Here is a 15,812-nt window from a genome sequence, read left to right on the forward strand (position 1 = left end):
AGACCAGACCTAAATCCAATAGAAAATCTGTGGGGTGACCTAAAGATGGCTGTGCACAAAAGATGTCCTCAAAATCTGACAGATTTTGAGTGCTTTTGCAAGGAAGAGTGGGCAAATATTTCCAAGTCAATATGTGCCATGCTGATAGACTCCTACCAAAGAAGACTGAATGTTGTAATTAAATCAAAAGGTGCTTAAACAAAGTATCAGTTTAAGGGTGTGCACAGTTATGCAACCAGCTTATTGTACATTCTTTATTTTTTATATTTTTTCCCCTAACAGATTTTTTGCTTTTTCAATTGAATTGTACAGGTTATAGGTCACATTAAAGGTGAAAAAAGTTTTGAAATGAGAAGTTTTGAAGTGAGTTATTGTGGTCCCATTTTTTTGTATCACAAAAACCTGGCATTTTAACAAGGGTGTGTAGACTTTTTATATCCACTGTATGTATGTATGTATATATATATATATATATATATATATATATATATATAGATAACTATATATATATATATATATATATATATATATATATATATGTGTATATATATATATATATATATATATATATATATATATATCTGTGTGCGTGTGTGTATATATCTATATATCTATATATATATGGTTTACTGTCATAATTCCGAGTGAAGGTCCAACGACCACGGGATGCCAAAATTTGGTTGGCTGAACCCGTCTTGTCAATCTTTCATTCGTGCAAGTCTTGGTTTAGCAAATGCATTGTGCATTTGCACATATGTGGTCGGCCTTCTACGAGATTGCTGTACAATGCGGATCAGGAAATTTGTCCTTTTGCCCACTGTAGTGCGATATTGGAGATGGAATATTTAATCTGCAGGGTGAGTGGGGGGTGCAGTGGGACTTGCCCCCCTGCTACATAGTGTTGTCACTTCGTATGCAGTGTTCAACATCAGTCTACGAATACCGGGAATGGTCAGATTCATATTAGGAAGTGTGTTTGCGAGATTCTGACCTTCTCGACATTCTGTTTAGAAAATCTGAGTCAATGTTTTAGGTTGGAGTGTCTTGTGGACATCAACCTTATGACTGCAAACCTATACACACACACACACACACACACACACACACACACACACATATATATATATATATATATATATATATAAATATATATATATATATATATATATATATATATATATATATATATGTATATGGATCAACTTATAATCGAAAGACCACTGACCTGAAGATGACTTTACTGAGATGATAACACTGAACCATTACTTTACAGAATGATCACACCTCCGAATTTTTTAACATCAGAAAAAAACAAAAAACAAAAAATCCATGCTACAGCAAGGCAGGCACAGAGCAGTAAAAGCTCCAATGAACAGTGTAAATCCATTTATTGAATGTGAGCGCTTTCACAATGAACAGCATTGCTTCATCAGACAAAAAACACAGTACTGAATCCTCATATATACAATCAAGCTAAAAGCAGTAAAAGCAATTATCCAATAATACTTGACAAAACTCCCTTTAAGTGAGCAGGAACATTTTTAACAAGGGAGTGTTTTGGATGGAGTTTTGTCAAGTATGATTGGATAATTGCTTTCACTGCTTTTAGCTTGATTGTATATATAAGGATTCAGTGCTGTGTTTTTTGTCTGATGAAGCAATGTTGTTCATTGCAAAATTGCTAACATTCAATAAATAATTTTACACTTTTCTTTGGAGCTTTTACTGCTGTGTGCCTGTCTTGCTGTAGCAAGGGTGTTTTGGTCTTTGTTTTTTCTGAAGTTTTCATTGGACTTTATCACTGGTTGGGGACAGTTTTGTTTGAATTTTTTAACATGTTAAGTAGGCAATTGGTCAACATGGAACAAGGAAACATATTGCAGTATGTCAAAGCCACCTAGCTTGGGGGGGGGGGTGCTACACCCCCACATCAATATACCAACTCTGGGATTGCACTGCAGTGGGGAAAAGGGCAAATTTCCCCATGTTGGCCAAGTGCATACTTACTCTGTTAAAAAATATCTTCTTACAGGGAACTGTCATCTGAAATCTGGCACTAGAATATATAATTACTTTATAAACTTTTGTTAGTCTATTTATCCAAATGACCCATCCATATTGAGGTGAATAGTGGTAATCTTTTTTGCAATAAATTTTAATAAAGACAAGACTACACTATAGTGTTTATGCCTACTTGCAGGAAAGCCACAAATGGTGTCTTTCACATTATTTTAATAGACATAATATGTATCCTCTTACTGCAATAATATTTCTACAAAAGTCAAAGGATGGTGAACATGATGCACCAATTATTGGAAACGACTCTGACAGAGAATTACAGAAGTTTAACAAAAACAAAGACAAAAAAGTCTTACAGAGAGATAGCATTCATATGTTATAATCACCAGCTGAGCAGTAGAACGTGATTACCCAGAGAAACTTCCCACACTTCTACTGTTGTCGAAAGTGTACTTGTGTAACAATACAAAAAGATATTTTAAATGCCAGCAGAAAATAAAATAATCCATTTTGCTCAATGATCTGTGGATGTCTTAATTTATACTAAAATCTTTTCTTCCTCATAATGGAATGCAAATGATAAGAACATCATTTCATAGTATTATGGCCTGTCTTGCCAGTTAAGTGTTTCTTGGTATTCTTTTCTGGCTTCAACAAAATAATGTAACACTTAGGAACAAATATTGAGCATAGCAATCCAGAGCCAGAAGCCAAGATAGCAAACACTTCTACAGCAACCATGTATTTTCCCTGAGTGCTGAGGTAAGCTGGGATAAAAGAAGCCCAGACACTGACAAAAACAACCATACTGAAGGTTATTAGTTGTGCTTCATTAAAAGTAGCAGGTAACTTCCTTGCCAGGAAAGCGATTGCAAAAGAAAGAAGGGACAGAAAACCCATGTATGCCAACATCCAATCAAATGCAGTTAAGGACCCTTCATGACACTCCATAATGATTGTTCCAGGCTTTATGACCATGTTAGCATTAGAAAAGGGGGGATCAGTAGAAAGCCAGGCAACACATATGATAACTTGGATCAATGGGCAGAATATGATTATAGAGATGGGTGTCTTAGTTCCCATCCACTTCCTCATGGGGCTGTTAGGTTTAGTAGAATTGAAAGCAATAATGACTGTGATTGTTTTAGCTAATATGCAGGAAATACTGAAGGAGAAAATAACACCAAAAGCAACTTGGCGAAGAAGGCAAGTTTCTGTTTTTGGATAGCCAATAAATATCAAAGAGCACAGGAAACATAGAATAAGAGCAAACAGCAGCAGGTAACTTAGGTCCCGGTTGTTGGCTTTGATGATTGGTGTGTCTTTAAATTTGATGAAGATGCAGAGGATAGAAGCAGTAATGATGGCACAGCTTATACTGACAGCAGCTAAAGAAGCTCCCAATGGTTCCTTGTAGGAGAGGAATTCGATTGTTTTAGGAATGCACTTTTCATGAGCATAGGTTGGCCACTGATCATCTGCACACCTTGTGCAATCATTACTATCTGTTGGGGAAAAAACATGCATTAACATCAGAGGTATTGACACTTAACCACATTCTGAAAGAACAGCTGGAGCTATATGCTTGCATCCTTTTTTTTTGTTTTACTTCTGTTCTTTTACACCATTAAACAAGATGGAGACCTTCAAAGTGCATGGCACCATAAAAACTTAATTCTGAACATTCAACCTTATTGGTAAAAAAATTAGAAAGTGCAATGCATCTCAAATAACTTTATATCCATATTGTACACATCAGTCGAATCGTATAGGCAGGTCACTCCATACCTCCCATAACTCATACTTAAAACCTATCATGAAACCACAATTCCAGCTTCCCAGAGGAAATTTCCCTAACATTTCATAAGGAGATCAATGATCAAAATATTTAAACCCTAAATCCTTACTGCTTAACTACAGCTGTTATCATATTTTACCTACCTTGTGGTCTTACTCATTTCAGGCAAAAAAATACAATAATCCAGTCAATTTCTATGGATTGAAATCTATGCAATAACTAAACAGCCGGACTAATTCAGTACAACATATTCAATATGCATACTCAAAACACAATTTCTTCTGTTTTTATTTATTTATTTATTTTGCAAGCTACAGCAAGGAAATGCATTCCTAGACAATGGAAATCAGTTATTTCTCCCACTCAGGATGAATGGGCATCAGTGGTATATAAGAGTTATTACAAAACAGCTATACCTTGTTAGTATAAAATGCACAGTTTTAAGATTCTTGCCAAACTTGCGATTCTAGACAAGTAAGTGACCCTTTACTTAAATAAGTAACTTGCTATAAAAATGAAGGTGCTGTCTAACATCTCCCAGCTGAAGATGAACTGTCACGTCATATATTTTTGTCTGCTGTTGGCTGAGATGGAAGTGCATACAGACATACATACACAGATACACACACACACACACACACACACACACACACATTATATATATATATATATATATATATATATATATATATATATATATATATATATATATATATATATATATATATATATATATATATATACATATATATATATATATATATGTAGATGGCTTTTGTTTCATTGCACGGTCAATTCACCAAATAAACTATGCTACTGTACGAGTTATCGAATGTACAATTTTATTGAGCGCTGCTGGTATTATGAGACATCACTCCACAGTGGGGTTAGGAAGTTAACATTTTTTTCATTGTTGCATGATCCTGTAGTTTGTATATATAATTTGCAGGGGTTTGGGAGATGATCCCACCACATGGGGATGGAAAAGGGACTGACCTCCTGCAATTTATTTATCTTTTTTTGCACATGTTTTGGTTTGCTCCATGTTGCTGCAATCATTTGAGCATTGATCGATGTTCATGTGCATATACAGGAAGAAGTCCTAAAACAAGTATCTTTTTTTGCTGCAACAATCTATTTTCAAATTAGAGTTTCACAATTTCCTCTATAACAGGATATATACATGGCATATTAACCTTGCTTTTAATTGCACAACAGTTGTACAGGTATTAATATTATGATCACAATTAATTATGTATACCACTGTGCCGGAACTGTAATTTGTGAAAATAGGATATTAGTAAAGGTGAGGTAGGTGTATATGTAATAAATGAAAAGAAAGATTATAGTTACCTGAGATCTTTCAAGATGTTTTTGTTTTTGCTAAAATTGTTGTTAAACCAAGACATTCAGTGCACATGAGCATTTTCATTTTCTCTTTTAAAAAGAAATGTACTAAGCAAAATACATTCAGAATGGTTATAGGACTCCCACGGCCTTATTTCTTCTCTAGTTTGTGAATTTCATGGACAGGATATCAAGCCATTTGCTGTTTTGTGGAGAATATTAAGTTTGAGGTGCTAGGACTACATCTCAGTTATTTGCAGATATTGTTGTCCTCTTGGACTTAAGTGACTCTGATTTTCAGTTTACACTGCAGTGGTTTGCTGCAGAGTGTGCAACAGATTGGATAAGAATCCATGCTTATACGTCAGATATCATGGTTCTTTCCTGGAAAATAGAAGACTGTTTTCTGTAGTTGAGGGAGCAGCTTCCTTAATGTAAGAGCTTAAGTATCTTGGGGTCTTGCTCACAAGTGAGGGCAGAGGGGATCAGGAGATTGACCAGGACTTGCACTAGATTGTAATGGTGAATCAGAAGCTGGGTACAAGGAGGAAATGCTCAGTTTATTATTATTTATTTATGTATTTACTGCTTTATAACTGGGTAGATGGGCTGGTAGAAAGAGAATTTTCAGTGACGATCCAAGCACAGAGGAATATAAGAAAAACAATGTAGCCACTGAATCACTTATCTACAATATAGTAGATAAGACAAGCAGATACAGATTGGTAGAATATAATAATATGCATAAAAGCATGACCTGAACAGTTTTACAATATGCCATGTATGCATAAAGAACATGAGTGATGAATACATTCTTACAGAATCATTAGGAATAGTTATCCAGTCTGTCTATGTCCCCATCCACACCTATGGTCAGTACCTCTGAAATGACAAGATCATGGATACAAGCAGAAGAAATGAGATCACTTTGCCGAGTTGCTGGGACTTAGCCTCCAGGCCTGAATGTGGAGCTTGTCAGTATGTGATGATCTTGGAGTAGAACCACTGCTCCTCAGGACTAAGAGAACCTTGCTGGTTTGGAAAGCTAGTGAGCATGTCCACTTGATGCCTCCCATTGGTGGTGAGCAGGTATAACACAGTGGTTAGAGGGTCCAAGGCTGACTCACAATATGCTGGTGACACTATATGTCTCAGGCAACCTGGAAACACATCAAATCATCCTTCAGGATAAGGTAGAAACTGTTGATGGGGTACAGAATCTGCGTTGTCCTGCTCATCTTGCTCTCATTGCAACCCTTACCAGGATAAGCAGTTTAGAAGAGGGATGGATGGTGGATGAATGAATGGATACATGGGCAGAAAGACTGGGAAATAAAGTAATGCATCATTATAATAATACTGCATCCTCACTGAGGCTTAAATAAGAGTTTCATATTTCCATATATTGTAACATCACTTTTAGCTGGGAATTGTATTAAATTGCATGTGTTTTAAAGTGATTTATTATAATGAGGTTGCTTCAACTTTAGAAGAGCATTTGTTGATTAGTGCAATATGTTTTTACTGCATAAAGCTTTCTATAGTCTTTGTCACTATCTTATTTTATTTTACTTGGTGTTTTGCGGGTTTATCACATATTAACATAATGCACTTTACAAATCTTTTTACCAGTCTAGCAGCAATTACAAATAGAGTCTTAAAAGCAAGTATTTCAACTTGGTTGAATTGCTTGGCATAAATGGTGGTCAGATCATCATCTCCAGAGCAAAATTTAGATCTAAGACTACAACCATTGAATGTCTTATTGGTCTTAAATATAAAATGCATATCAGAAATTGCTTTACCTCCATTACTGTAGCTACAAGTAAGCAGAAATAGCCGAAAGATAACAGGAAAATAACCTTTGACAGCTTTCACAAGAGAAATTAGAGCATAATACATATTATTCAGAAAATGAATATTATGCTTTCTTAATGTTTTAAATTAATTAGAATAATATTTAAAAACTGTCCCTCGTGTTTTTTTTTTTTTTTGTTTTCTCCAGAATTCTTGTGAAAAAAAAGTTGAGTGACATGCTTTGGAATACACAAACAAAGAAAAAGCTTGATTCATGAATATTCATCATCTGCTTGCTAAGGAACACATGACATGGCAGTATGGACATTCATAAATTATATTGCTGGCATTAGCTGGGAGGGGTTTGCTACTGTAATTCTGGTGGAGATAGTGTTTTGTGCAGTCATCCCACTTCTCTGTTTTGCAGGCTTGGAATGTTCATCGCTTTTGGATAATGTTTAACACAATTGCCTTTTCCAAACTTATCACTGACAACCTGCACAACCGATAACAGCAACTGCCATCTTGCATGTCTATTTACAATATCACTGCAGTATTATATATCATTAAGTGCAGCTTCTTGTCTTAAGAACTGTTTAGAAGGATTTTATCACCAGAAGAATAACAATTTATTTTAACATTTATCTACTTCTTCCTCTGGGATACAGAACACTTTCCTTCTAATTGTAGTTTTTGAGGTAGAATCCTCAAGCACAATCTCAGGAATATAAATTCACACTTTTTGGTGTCTTCTAAAACTCATTTTTTTATTAAATTCTCACAAGACCAAGTACCTCAGCTTACCACCATCAAAGGTTCTTGAAACACCAATTAAAACCATGTGTTTTTACATTCTTCCAAATAACCTGCCAGATCTGATTTAAAGGAATACACACCTTAAAATCATATACTCCCTTTAGATTCATAGATTCATAGACAGTTACTAGGCTAATAACCTGGGGGCCCTTTCTAAGCCCTAGCCAAGTTTCCCTTTTCCAAAAGGATAATGATGTTCTGCCTCCAAATAGGACATTGCTAGCCAGACATTTATAAGCTACTTCTGTCCATAAAGGACATGCATGCCATGCCCAGTGTAAAGTTCCTATTCTCCATCAACTTGTCTAGGTTGTGCTTAAACTGGGTAATAAATGAACTGAGCTTCACATGGATGGGAAGCCTGTTCCATATGAGGTGCAGTCTCTGGGACACATATCTGCCTCTCCAGCATGTTCCGTTTAAGTCACAGACAAAATTCAGGTTCCTAGATCTTGTATTTCTGGTACTCTTTGACTCACGAATATGTAGGAGATCTATAAGTATGGGGTTTGTGGATACCTTATAAGGCAGGCATAAATCGCCCATCTGCAATCTATAGGAGACAGAGTAGAGGGAAAGGCAATCTGCAAAAGGCAGGTTTGTTACACCTTGTATTCTTCTTTGTAAGGAACCTTTGAGGTTGCTCTATCTGTTGCACATGCCTGGTCAGGTGCACACCAAAGGGAGTATTGTACTCTATGACTGGTCTGGTAAGGGTGGAGTAGAGTTGGATAATGACCTCATTGGACCTAGATGTTATGCCCTTACTTATAAGTTGCACAACATAAAAGGACTTCCTCACCAATGTGGCCACTTGGTGGCCAATGGCAAGGCTACTGCCTGCATGCATACCCAGACCCCTAACCACTGGGTCAACTCTTAGGAATGTATTATCAACATGACTATTAGCCAGGATGGTTAATTTTCCCAAAGGGTAAAATTATGCATTTTTTAGCATTGAGTTTAAGACCATGGCTTTGGCACCATTTGTTAGTCAGTGGTTGAAGAATACTTGTGTCTGCAGGAGATTTGATGATAACCCCCAGCTGGCAATCATCTGCAAACTTATTCAAAAGTAAACCTTCAGCATTTGCTTCTGTTTTAGAGAAATAGATTTAATTTAATCTGATAACTGAAATGTTGCATTGCTTAGAGTGAGTGTTACGCTTTCTTTGTTAAGCTCATTCTAAAAGCCTGAATGTACTGTAGCATTGCTCAGTGACATTTTTAAATCTGATAACTGCATTTAAAACGAAAAGAACTTCTGTCTGCTTGTTTAGTGCCAGGTTTCATGAGTCGCTTAGCATACTTGTATATCTGACTAATACAGTATTACTGAAGTGTTTGATTGTACTATTGGACTCACATAGGGTTGTAAGTGTATTTAGTCAATGTATAGATGGACAAGTTCTACTATTGGTAGCCACACATACAAAGTTACTGCATTGTCTTACCTGTTGAAATAGGGTGCTTATTAACTGTCTTACCTGTTGAATTAGAGTGCGTTTCTAACTGTTTCCAATATTTTGTTGTTTAATACTGTTAAGACTCTGGCAATGGTAATGGCTGAATCTCACTAAACTAAGGGAACCTTGTACTCTGTTACTAAAGCCACTATCTGTCTCCCTTATCTCACTTTAGATAGCCCCCTGTGCTAGATGCTCACCGCGTGGCACCTAGACTATTGTCGCTGACTTGATTGGACTCCCTCCCAGTGCGAATGCACAGACCAGCCTCCACACAATACCTCAGAATTACGTGGAAAATACCTAAAGTGACTCAGGGTAAAATACTCTTCCTAACTAAAAGTGTATTGTCTGTTAGCGTTCTGTTGGCAGGAATCAGACAGTACCAGCTCTAAAAAAATCAGGCTATATATCTTACTGGTAATTCTTTGTCCAGCAAAAACGGCAAGCTGACATTAAACACGGTTACCTTTATGACCCAGGAAAACTCCTTGTGGTGTAGTCCCCGCTCCGCTTCGCCCTCGCTACGCTCGGGCTCGCTCCGCGCCCCACCCTGCCCCCTTATCTCACCCGCCCCCACTACCTCTATATTTATTAGGTCATACAGCCCATCCCCCTTACCACCAACCAATCACAACTGTCCCTCACTCTGATACTTCTCCCTCCCATTTTTCTATCTGTCTATACTACTAAGGTTACTCCCCTTGTCCGCCCACCCACCAATCTCTCTCCATTAACACTCTATACTCCCCCTCCCGCTTTCTACCCACCCATTCTACCAAGGTAATTCCCCCAGTCCTCTTCACTCACCATCCTCTCTTCACACCATGGATAGAAACTATTTTGCTACCCTCCCCTTCACAGTATTACTCCTTCTTATACCTTATCTTCTAACAAGATACGAAACTCTAGCCCTAGCAGGAGCCTACCTCCCCAGGGATCACACCTCCCTGTATTCCCACAACCCCTCCAACCTCATCCCTCCCTCTCACTACCCTGCTAATAACCCGATCTCCAAAAGAACTCATCCTACCCTCTGCCACCCTAAAGCAACCACAACAAAGGACAATCTTAAATTACTTATTAAACTCCAAAAACTACTAGATTACTTGAAAAAAATCCATCACAAAAGATGGCGACATCCACCCCAACCCAGGTCCTAATACTGACCTAGGCCCTAACTCCCTGAAAGCAGCCAGAAGCCCTGAGGGCTCCCTCCTTATGCTCCACCTCAATCTAAGAAGCATCAATAATAAAGTTCACAACTTGCATGTTATGCTTGCAACCCATTCCCCTGACATCATGTGTCTATCGGAAACATGGCTCAAACCTAGTACTAAGGATGAAGAAATTATCCCACCTGGGTATAACATCCTTAGGGCCGATCGAACAACTAGAAAGGGTGGGGGAATAGCTGTCATGTTCAAGAACTCATTGAACATCATAATGAATCCACTCCAACCTCCCAAAGTCTCTAACCTAGAACTGATTGCCCTAAAGGTATGCCTGAACAGCCAAAAAATTATCAATCTCATAGTAATTTATTTACCACCAGGCAAAAATGTAGAAAACCTAGAACAAACTCTTAGTTGGTTTGCCACCAACTATCCCCAAGAAACCATAGTACTAGGGGACGTTAACATTGACTGGTCCCTCTACTCTGTACACTCAAATCCTCTCCCCATCAACTTACATGGCTTCTCCCAAAATATTCTATCTCCCACTAGAATTGGAAATGCTCAACAAAAGGAGAGCATCATTGACTGGATTCTTACTAACAAGGATACAAATAACTATACCACAGGGACCCTTCCCAATGACCTTAGTGACCACCTTATTACCTTTATTATAAAACATAAATGTCTGGCTACAAACCCCCCCCCCCCTAACCAGACTAGTTAGAAACAGTAAGAAATTTGTCCCAGACCAATTTCTTGCAGACCTTAAAGCATGTAATTGGTCCATCCTAAAAACTCTACCCTTAGATGAGAGTGTGTCATACTTTAATGACACTTTCCTCAAGATACTTGACTCTCACGCCCCTAAGTTACTTACTAGAACTAAGGTACGAATCGCACCTTGGCTAACAAAAGATACTAAATCCAAAATTAAACTCCGAGACCAGGCCTGGAACAAATGGAGAGCTACTAAAACCCCCCTAGATCGCATCAAGTTTCTACAGCTTAGAAACTCAACCAAAGCAGCCGTTACGTCAGATAAAAAACAATATTTCTGTCACCTCCAAGATAAACACCAGCATAACCCTAAAAAATTCTGGGCTGGATTCAATCACCTCCTTTATCCAGGCAAATCTACCACCCCCACCCCTGAGAAACTCATGGGTAAAGATCCAGGAGAAATAGCCAACACTTTTAACTCTTTTTTTACCAAGACCATCCAGTCCCTCGCCAGTCAGCTTACTTCTTCTCCCTCAGCTGTAACCTTAGCTAAAGACCCAACTCAACCCTCCTTTAACCTACAACCAACATCCACCTCCTATATTCGTACTCTCTTGAAAAAACTCAAACCAACCACCCTAGCGGCTGACCTACTCCCAGCCAAATACTTACAGATAGCATCTGATGCTATAGCCTATCCCGTTTCAATCTTGATCAACCGAACCATTACTGAAGCTTCCATTCCCTCAATCTGGAAAATCTCTCATATCATCCCTCTCCATAAAGGAGGGTCCTCCACGGACACATCTAACAATAGACCCATAGCTATACTGTCTCCACTAGCCAAAATCATGGAACGCTGTGTTCACAAGCAACTCATTAGCCATCTTACTCGTAACAACCTCCTGTCTAACACCCAGCATGGTTTTCGCCCCCATCATAGCACAACCACAGCTCTCCTCTCCTTTGTTGACTCAGTCAACCACAACCGCAATAACAAATTAATATCCTCTGCGCTCTTTCTCGACCTATCGAAAGCCTTCGATATTGGTCAATCACCAGCAGTTGCTCCACACACTGGAAACCTTTCATCTTAGCAAATCAACCATAAGTTGGTTTAACACTTACCTCTCTTGTAGAAAACAGGTGGTTCAGTGGCAAAACAGGCTATCAGACCTACTCCGCACTAATATCGGTGTTCCCCAAGGCTCTATTCTTGGTCCCCTTCTCTTTTCCGTCTTTATAAATGGTCTACACTCTATTATTCCCAAAGCCACCTGTATTCAATATGCAGATGACTCCACCCTGATCTGCTCTGACGTCTCTCTCTCCAAACTCCAAGTCACAACCCAAAACTGCTTTACCATAGTCGAAAAATGGTTCTCGGAACTAAAACTCTTACTTAACCCAACCAAAACCAAATTACTTCTATTTTTCCCCACTCCAACTACCTCCCAAGGAAAAGAACCTCCTAATACCAACAACCCAACCTTCCATGTGTCCTCCAACAATCGGACCACAATCGTACCTGTCTCCCACACCAAACTACTAGGGGTGACCATAGACCACAAGCTTAAATTTGATATGCACGTTAGCCTGTCCATTAAGTCGGTAAACAAGAAACTCGGGTCCAGGTATAGAATAAAGAACTTCTTAACCCTGCACACCAAACTAACTATCGCCCGCATCCACCTCCTCTCAACACTTCTTTACGCCTCCCCGATATTCTCCTTCCTTAGCAAGAGAGAGCTCAATAAACTATCTACAACCTATAACCATATAGCCAGATTCATAACAGGAATGCCCTATCGCACCCATCACTGCCTAAACCTAAGGACACTGGAATGGTTAGAATTGCCCAACATTCTCAAACTCAACCAACTCACTGAGGCATTTAAAATAATCAACTATCCAGACAAAACCCCCTCACTGAGCAAAATACTTACCCCCTACTCCAACCTTACGTCCCTCAGGTCATCCAAAAGTCTTCAAGTGCAGACCATCAAATCTAACAACTCGGGAGGTGAAGCTCTCCATGCCAACTCCATTGGTAAATCCTGGAATTCCCTCCCAAACAACCTAAGACTCATGACCTCTCTTCACCAATTCAAAAAACACCTCAAAGAATTCCTAAAGTCCCAATGGCTATGCCCTTGTTCTAATCCAGACTAACAGCAAACGTCCCAGGCCCACCTTAGCCTCTACCCAACCCAAATCCTTAAGGGTTCACAATGTAGCCATGTTAGACCATCTACATAAGTTTGTACCTGTTTTAAACATTATGTAAAACCTACTTGTTTGCTTTTTTATTCCTATGCGTATAATAATAATTACTTGTTCTGCTTTTTTTGCTTATGTACCTCTGTTTTCTGGAGCTTTTCTCCCCAGGCCTCTACTGAAAATGGACATGTATCCAGCTAGACTAGCCCAGTCAACAAATGTAAAATAAATAAAATAAATAAATAAAAATAGATGCCAAAAAGGAGTGGACTTGTATTGAGCCCTTGGCGACTCCACTAGTGCTGGTGGCCTTGCCTATTTTGACCTCCCTAGTGCTATCTATAATATCATTTCAGAACTAAGCATCCTAGATACTATACTAATAACCATATACAACTGATTCAATTAAAATATTACATATAAATATACAAAATACTCTATAGTTTGGGGAGAAGATAACATTTCGATACTTGGGTTCAAGGAGAGTTGGTAAACTGACCACTAAAATTCCTTAGTCACAGTGGGTAGAAGACTAGAATGGGAAGAAATGCTGATTCTATAATTTATTGACATACAGCTACATTTTCCTCATGTGGAGTCTTGAATAAGAAACCATTAGAATGTAGGAATAAAAATCACTAGAAAAGAAAGGTATGAAACATGAACCAAGCTCTAATTAAATCCTTTTTTTATTAGTGCCCCATTCTTGAAAATCAAACAGAAAACATTTTACACCAAAATATAAATTGTATTACATGCTGGGGTGCCAGGTCTTACAGTCAGGCTTCTGAAAAGTGTAATATTATTAAATATTATTCATGACTAAATCATCTATGAAACTTTGAGCAGGTGGTAGCAGTTGTCCCTTTGAATGAAGCAAAGATTCTGAATATTCTAGAATTCTTCATTTTGATCATTATGCCAAGACATACTATACCTCTCGCTCTCTCGTGAGTGAAATCAGTTATTAAACAGAATTGTTTACTTCTAGTACAAAGATTTTACACACACCTCTGTCATAACAATGTAAATAATTTTAATTCCTGGTCACATGAATCACAGATGTCTCAAACCAGGTAAGAGGCATAGTGGAGAGGCTATTTTTGTACTGAATAATGTTCCATCAGGATTATTATTAGTGGATTATTCCCTGAAAATTAATGTTATTGGAAATTGTTGGAGAAATAGACAGGGATAGTAAAGATTATGAAGTGTTACCAAAGTCTCAGTATTCCTATATTAGGACAGCGGAAACATGCAGAAAGTCTAGGGAGATGTGGTGACTATGATTTCCTGATTATATCAAGAGACTTTAATTTTTGCAACACAAATTGGCAAAACAATAAAAAGAAAAGAATTATGTGATCATTTGTTGTTAAAAAATATAAAGCTGTCTTTCCTAGTAGAAAGAAAAACATGCTAGATTTGTTATTAATAAATATAGAAAAAAAAGGTAATTCATATTGAACAAATGAATCAACTGGGAGATTTTGACCATAATGTGATCCATTTCTCTGTACGGGTTGACTGAGCAATACTACTACATTCTTATTTTTGATAGATCAAAAGTGCACTGTGAGTAATTCATAGTAAAGGTCAGTTTATGTGGGAATACAATAGAAAATAAAGGAAATGTTGCACTATTGTGGGATAAGACTGAAGATACCTAGATCCAAGATGGTGAACATCCAGTGAACATCTGTTCCATGTGGCTCCCTGAAACTGCATATTTAACATGCTTTATATGCCAAATATCCAAATGTTCTAAAATACTCCAAAAACTCTATAAAGGATTACAAAACTATTTAACTATTTGCAGAGGAAATAATCTTCAGTAAACAGAGTAGAATTTAACAATTTTAATAAGAGCACGTCAGAAACCCCTTATCAAATAAACTTTAAAATCCACTCTAGCAGGCTCCGAACAATAGAAGATTAATTAAGTAAACTAATATTAGCATAAAAAATGCTTATTCGCTTTCTTCAATTCCAGACTTCTTTAGAAATGTCTAAGTACATAAACTCACCACGTTTATATAGTAAACTCAAATCAATTAAAACTATAATCATTCAAACAAATAAACATTAATAAAACATTTAAAGTGACAAAACGTCTAGTATATACTGTGATTAAAGTTAAAACAAGTATACTTACTACATATATTTAACTTTTTATTTTTAAGAAAACATTTGATATTGGTAAAATCATTAAGTCATGGGAAAGCATCAGCTCCCATTTTAATCCCTTATCAAACGTCACTGGGCCTGTTACCTTGATATAAACAGAGTAGAGACAAGGAAAAGAAAAGAGAATAGAGAAGGAATGATGGAAAGGAAAGGAAGAAAAAAAGAAAAAAGGAAAAAGAGAAAGCATTTAACAGAAAGAACTATTCAATTGATCAAAATGTTCAGTGATATGGACGGGATGGACACTCAAACTACAAAATCTAA

At 37.5% G+C, this 15,812-nt stretch overlaps 1 protein-coding gene across 1 annotated transcript in view; it reads right to left on the reverse strand.

Moving 5' to 3' along the window:
- Positions 1-2,607: 2,607 nt before the first annotated feature.
- Positions 2,608-15,812, reverse strand: part of LOC122814118 (extracellular calcium-sensing receptor-like) — a 92,432-nt gene continuing 79,227 nt past the window's right edge. The window contains exon 5 of the mRNA XM_044086734.1: positions 2,608-3,524. Within this exon, the coding sequence (XP_043942669.1) occupies positions 2,608-3,524 (917 nt within the window). The remainder of the gene's footprint in view (positions 3,525-15,812) is intronic.

The sequence above is a fragment of the Protopterus annectens genome, chromosome 10.part0 (assembly GCF_019279795.1).
Source record: "Protopterus annectens isolate FY-2018-M chromosome 10.part0, PAN1.0, whole genome shotgun sequence".
Lineage (NCBI taxonomy): Eukaryota > Metazoa > Chordata > Ceratodontiformes > Protopteridae > Protopterus > Protopterus annectens.